This window comes from Gadus chalcogrammus, chromosome 16 (assembly GCF_026213295.1).
Source record: "Gadus chalcogrammus isolate NIFS_2021 chromosome 16, NIFS_Gcha_1.0, whole genome shotgun sequence".
In the NCBI taxonomy this organism is placed as follows: domain Eukaryota; kingdom Metazoa; phylum Chordata; class Actinopteri; order Gadiformes; family Gadidae; genus Gadus; species Gadus chalcogrammus.
In genome coordinates this window covers 14,518,172-14,526,115 of record NC_079427.1, presented here as the reverse complement: position 1 = coordinate 14,526,115, position 7,944 = coordinate 14,518,172, and the positions used below count along the sequence as shown (strand labels likewise).

General features: G+C 42.4%; 2 protein-coding genes across 10 annotated transcripts in view; both read right to left on the bottom strand.

Annotated features, from left to right (window-relative positions):
* The window catches only part of LOC130406726 (dapper homolog 3-like), an 11,031-nt gene extending 9,452 nt beyond the window's left edge, over positions 1 to 1,579 (bottom strand). The window contains exon 1 of the mRNA XM_056612413.1: positions 1,202 to 1,579. Within this exon, the coding sequence (XP_056468388.1) occupies positions 1,202 to 1,432 (231 nt within the window). The 5' untranslated portion in view covers positions 1,433 to 1,579. The remainder of the gene's footprint in view (positions 1 to 1,201) is intronic.
* Positions 1,580 to 1,865: 286 nt separating this feature from the next.
* The window catches only part of gramd1bb (GRAM domain containing 1Bb), a 106,170-nt gene continuing 100,091 nt past the window's right edge, over positions 1,866 to 7,944 (bottom strand). For 6 of the 9 annotated variants that reach the window (XM_056610388.1, XM_056610383.1, XM_056610385.1 and 3 more), the window contains one exon: positions 1,867 to 7,822. In XM_056610388.1, the coding sequence (XP_056466363.1) occupies positions 7,733 to 7,822 (90 nt within the window). In that variant the 3' untranslated portion in view covers positions 1,867 to 7,732. Of the gene's footprint in view, positions 7,823 to 7,944 lie in introns of all 9 variants that reach the window. The other 3 variants (XM_056610390.1, XM_056610389.1, XM_056610382.1) reach the window with 2 other exon arrangements.

The following is a 7,944-nucleotide window of genomic DNA, read 5'->3' as shown; positions in this document are numbered from 1 at the left end:
CAGGTTCCCCTCGCGCTGCTTCGCTGGGGGCGTGCTAGTCGTCATTAGTATTCTGGTCCATATGCGCCCATTGTTATGCTCTCGGCGGAGTGTAAAGAAGGGAGGAGAAAAGCGGATGAGAGAAGCGGGAGGTGGCTGATTTAATTTCTTTCTCGCCCTTTCCCAGCAATATTGAGACAGCTATAGCACTGCGCCAAAAATAATGCACATAAGTGCATTACACTACAATAAACCAAGTTCGCCCCCAACCAATTGAGGAATTGAAGAGGTATGTATGTTTCAACAGCAGCAACAAAGGAAGTACAATTAAATCAAACATAAACTTGATTCGATTTCTGCAGGAGAAAGCTGTTTCTTGTGCTGCTCTGTCAAGCGTTAACTTTTCCTGCAACGCTTTTCAAAAGATGAGAACATCACTCAGAAAGTAAACATTTCAAATTAAGAATTTATTGTGTAACGGGCTATATGGGTTTAATGCTGAATAAATAATGTAACATCATCACTACATTGACTGAGTTTCAAATTCAAGAAAGAGACAAAACATCTGTTGCAAAATAATCGTTCAATGTTATTACCAAAAAATAAAACGTTATTAACAGGAGCAATTTATTGTAGGTCTGTTTCTGTTCATATTTCATTCACTTTATTTGCGAACAACACAAGAATAACTCAAAACTTCTCACACTTTACCATCCATTATGAAGGTGCTTGTGTGTGTATGTGAATAATTAGAAAGGCATTACAAATTAAGTTTAACCTAAAAGCATAACTTGATGACCACGATTAATGTACGTCATTTATGATCTGAAGAGGACATTAATAAGTGCTGGTTAAGTAGTAAAATGAGTAAAAGCCCATGTTTAGGGAACAATGGGCTATTAAAGAGGCTTACGCCACTAAGGACGGGGGCTCCACCCCCTAACGCGGTTCCACAGGCGTAAATCTCATGGGGTAGACACGCATCGCATCCTTTCAGATGGAGAGCTTTGAATCCAGGCAAGCAACTTCTTCGCTTACACACAAAAGACCCCAAGACCCTAAGCCCAGTGTCGTTTAACGGTCAGGCTGATTGGGGGCACTTAGCCTACCATTTGTATTTATAATACTCGAGTGTTGAATGTAGCCTACTTAAACGACAAAGCTGCCTAAACTATGTTTGTAAAAAAGAAAAAGAGCAAACTAATCAACCATTCAAACTTACCAGTTGACGCCTCAATGTCAAGTTTTCCTGGCCCCAGTTGCTGAAACATGCCATATCACTCTTGTATGAATTCTGGGGCATGGAGTCCCCAAGAGCTAGCGCCCCAAGGACCAGGCATTCCTGCCTCTGCTTGCGGAGCTCCAACTCGCATATCCCGGCAAGGCTCGCCTCCAGACGGTCCTTGGTGCGACTTCGTTCAACGGTGATGGGGAAGGAGAACGCGCGGTGCATTTTCAATCGACGCAGTAAGAAAGATGTCCTGGCTATTTACAACATGGTGTATACACTGTTGTTGTTTTATGTTTCTTTAAATCAACGAGGAGTCGTCATACGCATCGTTCCATCGCTGGTGGCATTGTAACCTAGGAGCAGCATGGTTTTCCTCACACTATGCGCTATACGTTATTATGTATAGCTGTCAAACATAGGACGAGGCTCCGCCCACCGCCAGTGGCCATCACAGGGAGAGATTCACTTGGTTCTGATCCGGCCCCAGCAATTTCACCCTCGGCTCTCATTGGATGTTTAGAGTGCAACCCGGAAGCGCGTATAGCGTTCTTTTTATACATTCATTGAGAAGAGCCCATCCCCCCTGGTTGCGCTCACAGTGGAGACCTCGCCCCTGCGGATCAGCCAGGACAGTTGGTCATTTGCAGGGAAAACAAATGATTATTGGAAATCAGTTTTACCACATCATACAAATAGGAAGATTTGTAATCAATACATTCGTGATTCGGGAACAATGTTATGTGTATGCATTTATGCATAGAAATTCCAATTAACCGCTTGAAATCTCATAATAGTTCATTGCTAATAGCGGGTTTAACTTTCAAATTTTTTTTGCAATGAATGAAAAAGGGAAGCTAATTGGATGGAAGTAATGTAATTACCTTAGAAGCCGTTTCGAAAATCTGCCCCTTATGACATCACAAGTTGGCGTGTCCATCTAGATGTGTGCTGGATAGATCAGTCTGCCAGCCTGCCCATTGGACTGAAGTAAACGTGGCTCATCTATCCAGCACAGACTTTGGGTTGCATTTGAACATACCATCACTTGCTCTTTAACTTACCACAATCAGCAAACTCCCACCAGTTGCTCTTTTATGATGTCACAACACAATGATCAGTGATGTAATTCGGATGCAATAATTGCAGGGTTTACCTGTTCTTTGTGGCCTTTTTGAGAGACCATCTATTGTGTTTTCTGAGAGACCATGAAGTGCAGGTTAGAAAGGTCTTGGAGACTCACCGTACCCTCCATCCATACATCCTCCTCCGAGGCCTGCCGGAGACCCCACCCACGCCTCGACTGCACCCTGGCAGGTGCTGGTGTCTGGCTCCTCCTTCAGAGTTGTCTTTTCCCTGCTGCTGACTCAGCTATCAAAGCTGCTCAAGCTGCTCACATGGGAACTAGTACTGTCCTTCACATCGCTCTACAATAATAACATACTGAAATACAGTATGAGGCATTGTTAGAGGAGCAGCTGGAGGAGGCCAGACCTCCAGAAACTGAAACTCCTGATTGACTTAACTATTAACAGGCATAACATGTTTTTCCTTTTCTCTAATTCCTAGAGGCTCTACGTGACAATGTTCAATTTATTTCAGAGGCCTTTGCGATTGTGAGGCCATGTTCGTTTTCTGTTTCGTTTTTAAGTCCTGTATTATTAACATAAACCTACACACAAGCTCGCACAAAGTTCTTGCCTGTTCTTTTCCTAGTTTCTCATGCTTTGAGTGGGGTCCCATGTCCCCAGGTTACAAGTTTCTTGTGTTGGACATGCATACTTTATGATCCTTTGATATCCGTTTTAGTTGGAAAAAGTGCAGCCGAAAATTAATATGGGATTTTGTATCTGGTTGTCCTATTGAGTTGTAACCTCTTCCACAAACCATTCCCTCCCTAGCTAGTTTTCATACAAAAAGATCTACACATTTTCAGCAGAGATGAGGAGAACTGTGACAGAAGTTTTGTTGTTTGAGTCCAAGTTTGGCAGTGGGGTAACACTATCCAAAATGTTTATACCAATATGATTAATTATTAACACAATGGTTCAATCCTTCAACAGATTATGCTCAATACTTAGAATACCAGTCCTGTTGACAGCGTTGACCGATCACACACACACACTCTGTATGTTAGGACACAGAATCACCTGACACACAGATCATTTTCAATATATATATATATTCTTTAATTCCCGTGTCCCGCCCTTACTCCACATGAATGAGAAAGCCACCTCCATCATAGTCCCTAGTAGGCAAAGTCATCGGTGAGTCAGAACCTGCGCACAGCGCGGATTGGGTACTTTTTGTCAGTGTGTGGAGTGTACACCGCAGATATACACAACATAGTATACACATCATGTATAAAGTCACTACAGTTCTCTCTAGACATCCAAACAGACTCTAAAGAAACAAATAAACAAACAAACAAAGAATTATTTATCCAGCTCAACGACACCTTTTGTTGTTGAAACCCGCTGAGAGAAACAGCATTTGCAGTTTGCCAGGATTGGTTGGTAATGTTCCTAAAGGTAGGTGTGTCTTTGTTATCGTGTTGGCAAACCAAAGGTTGCCGGAGCTGTGTTGTATGTGAGTGACAATTTCAGCGGTTATCTTTGAAATTCCCCAATTTAGTTTCAGTGGTGCGTACAAGTTGTGGAAGGGCCAGCCATGAAACCATGGCACTGGTATCGGAATGGGTTGTCTTGGATGCACCACTGTGGTGGTCCCTTCAGAGCTCTCTTACCATTGTGTGTGACACTACTCAGCAGAAAGTAAGAGATAGGGAATAACAGAGCCAAAGAAAAAAGAAAAAAAATACACATTTCATGAAATCATAAATTTACATCTGGGATTATCCAATGTGCAATTTACAATGAGGAACATAGCAAGCTAAGGGACATTTATTAGAATGCAAAAATCCATCTCCCCGCGCATGAAGATATACCATGTGTCTTTCCTACTAGGTCACATGTAATAGAGTCATGGATACAATATTCTTGCTTTATTCCGATTGGCTGGTTGTTTGTACATATACAGCAGCATTTTCAGCACACATGTCACAGTCTTAATGTAATACTTTATGTCATATCAGTACTTCAATCGATGGTTTGACAGCATGGTCTAGAAAATAGAACCCAGCTGGCGAAATAAATTAAACCAACCCATTTTAAAACCCTGAAGGACAGAAAGTATTATACTTATTATCCAACTGTGGACAACCACATTTTATCTAAAGGGAATGGTTCTTTAGCTTCTTAGAGTGACCGATCAAGCAATTGAAAAAATATATGTTCTTACACTGTGAAACAAACTGGCAAAGCATTTCAATTTTACTATATATATATATATATATATATATATATATATATATATATATATATATATATATTTATATTTATATTTATAAAATAATGAAACATGCCTTCAAGCATGTTTGTGAAGGGGATTTCTATATTTCTGTACTCTCTTGTTCGTAGATCAGCGTCATTCACAGATTGTAACTGCCGTGTTAAAATACAATTTAAAACAGAAGCCCACCAAAGGGGTTCAGCCCTGAAGCATGCGTTCACTGGTTTCATTCATTCATTCAGTAACATGACTGTGGCAGGCACTATACAACAATGGTGTCATTAACTCAGGCTCTCCTCCTGCCTCCTCCCCCTCCCACCGCGACCCAGGTTGATATCCCAAAGGGTGTCATTTGGACCTGTTCAATATTATCAGGCAGTTCACAAGTAACTTTGTGAAACCAATCTATTTTTGGAAGAATAAAACTGAATTTTAAGAATATAGTTATTACAATATTAGAACATGGGCAAATAATTAAAACAACTAAGAATTGAACAGCCAAAAGCAAATGATTCAGACTTTTGATTGTGTACGTTTGTGGTATTATCTATGATGATACATTGGGGCTGAGCTCCCTAGCACTGCATTCATCTCTAATCTATATACACTCCCAACTCTCTTTCATTTTTACTTTTGGACTATCCATAAAGTGCGTTTCTTTTTAGTTATTTTGTAATACCAGGAAGGTTTCAGAAGGTTGGAACTCCTCCTTGGCTGAGAGACTTCTTGGGCTGAAATAGCTTCCCTTGGGGTATTGCCCAAACCCCTTTCCCATGCTCCTCATACACCATAGACAATTGAATTGAATGACATTTTGTGAAGAGTACATATTCTATGTGGTTACATTCCATCTCATGCTCTCGTCGCATCCGTCCATCCATCCAAGACAGACCGTTTTTAAAGCGGCTAAGAAAGAATATTATCACTCATGTAGTTAGTGAGCTTTTTCATTGGAAAATGCCCCAAAATGGTACTGGTGTGGACAGGAAGTGACCCGTAGGGGCTGATTGAAGAGTTTATTTCCAAAATGCAGCGTAGCCATTTTTAGTGCTAAAAGCAAAAGAAGTACCTGAAGGTATATTGATTTTAAAGGTTTATATAAGCATAAAGCACGATTACAAATAGTGATTTTTCCTTTCTTTTGCAATCAGCAATGTTTCGACAGTAGTTGCCTGCTCCGATGCGCCCTTCGATATATAGAGGACATCTCCATTTTGGAACAAAACTCTTTGACTGTAAACCATAGCCTGGTCAGGGCTACTGCAAGGCTGCATCCAAAGGCAATTTGGCTACACGTGCCAGTAATGAATTATCCAGAGACATACCAGTGTGGAATGATACAAATGTTACATATAACACACACACACACACACACACACACACATAGACACGCACACGCGCACACACACAAACACACAAGTAGACACACAGGTAGACACACACGCACGCTCAAGCAAATACACAGACAAACGTGCACACTAGACATGTCACAGACATATCTGGCATGCACCTCAAAAGAGACCACTTTAATGTTAGAAATTCTTTAACTGGTCTAGAACTCTTGATAGCTTTCCTATATACATAAATTAACAATAAATATAAGTCATGTTTATATATTTGGAAATATATTAAATAATGAAATATAGGTATATATTTCAAATATATCCATAGAATTCTTTCTAATTTACAACATATTATAGAGATATAATCACAGTTTAGTAATAAAACACAGGTCCCCTCCCCAGCTTGACCGGCTGTAATATCCCTTTCAGCCAATCTAATAACAAGATGAATTCCGATGTTGCCGTCCGCATACAACCTCTTCTCTGGGAAGAGGGGTGCGGCGGAGACAAGCGTGCAATCTCAAGCCACTTGGTCTGGCGCTGGCGCTCTGCTAACGCGGGCGTAGATCATAGAAATGCAACTCGGCCTGACGTCAGGATTCAGTCAAAATATTAGAAAATAACCTAGGACCTAAGAACATGATTGTGAAAAGATATCTGTATGAATTGTTTATAAAATAAAATGTAAAAAAATCCTAGTTCCTGTTTAGTGATCCGTTCAGCAACTAAACAGGAGCGTTCCTGTGGTTTGTTTTGGATTGTGAAACTAACTAAAACGATAAAACAATGCAAACCGATAAAGCGTCTCTGCAGCCAATACATTCAGTCTAAAAGTGTAACCTAAAAGGATCTCAGTATAAATATTTGAACACAACCACCTCGGCCCCGGCTATACAGGGAACCAGCCCTTAATATAGACCGTACGGGGCCCAGGCTCAAACAAGGCAGTAGGGATTGATAAGCGGAACTGAGATACCTTCTACAATACTAAAACGTACATCTTTCTGTCCCTCTGACAATAAACCTGGCTCTGCAGCACACTCTACTGGCCTGGAGTTGAAAGGAAAAAAATAAACCCCCAACAAAAACAAACAAACCCTAAAATAAAAGGGACACTGCAGCGAGAACCTCTAGGGGTAGAATTGGTTTGGAACAGTCTAAAGATTGTAGAAAGCCCATAATACTTTTGAAAGGACCCATCATCTCCTTGACTGGCTCTGCTCTTGTTCTGCTCTTCTCATTTTATATTGTGTTAGCCCTGAGCCATGGTAACACTCAATCGAGGGAGGAGCCAAGTAAAGCTCAATAGGCATGCAGCAGTTTTCCTTCTCTCTCCCTCTCACTCTCTCTCTTTTCCCATAGCCATTGGCTTCCAGCAGTATGTTCTTTAATGAAAAGAAAACCACGACAACGCACGCACACAAAAAGTAGAAGAGCAGAGCAGGAAGTAGGCGTCACAACTGTGTTGTCACGGGTGTACAGCCGAACCCGGCGCCTTCCCACAATGCCGCAGTGCTGATGGGGAGGGGGGGAGAGACCACTTTGTGCCGTACATGCCTGCGTTGGGGATGGGGGGGGACTGTGAACTCTGACCTGTAGGAGGGGGAGGGGAGTGGCTCTCAATTGTGAGCCTCCATCTCCCACTGGGTGGTCTCTGATTGGAACCCCTGGCCGGCCTCTGGTCCCGCCCTTTCCCATGTCTGTCCCGTTGCCGCGGCCTGTGTGCTGGTCCACCGACAGAACCGGTCCTATATCGGGTCAGGGTAACCCATGCCCTCGGGGCCTAGCGAGGGGGGCAAGAGGGGGGCGGGGCCGGGAGGGGGGCGGCGCGTCAGTGGTATCGACTACGCTTCTCCTCCGCCTCCGAGCTGTAGTCCCTTAACCCGATGCCTCGCTGCAGGTTCAGTAGAGAGTCCTTCATCTGGGAGAGCACAGGGAGAGAGAGAGGGATAAATAGGGAGTGAGAATTGGAGAGAGAGAGAGAGAGATAAATAGGGAGCGAGAATAGGAGAGAGAGAGAGAGAAAGTGAGAGAGAGGAGGAG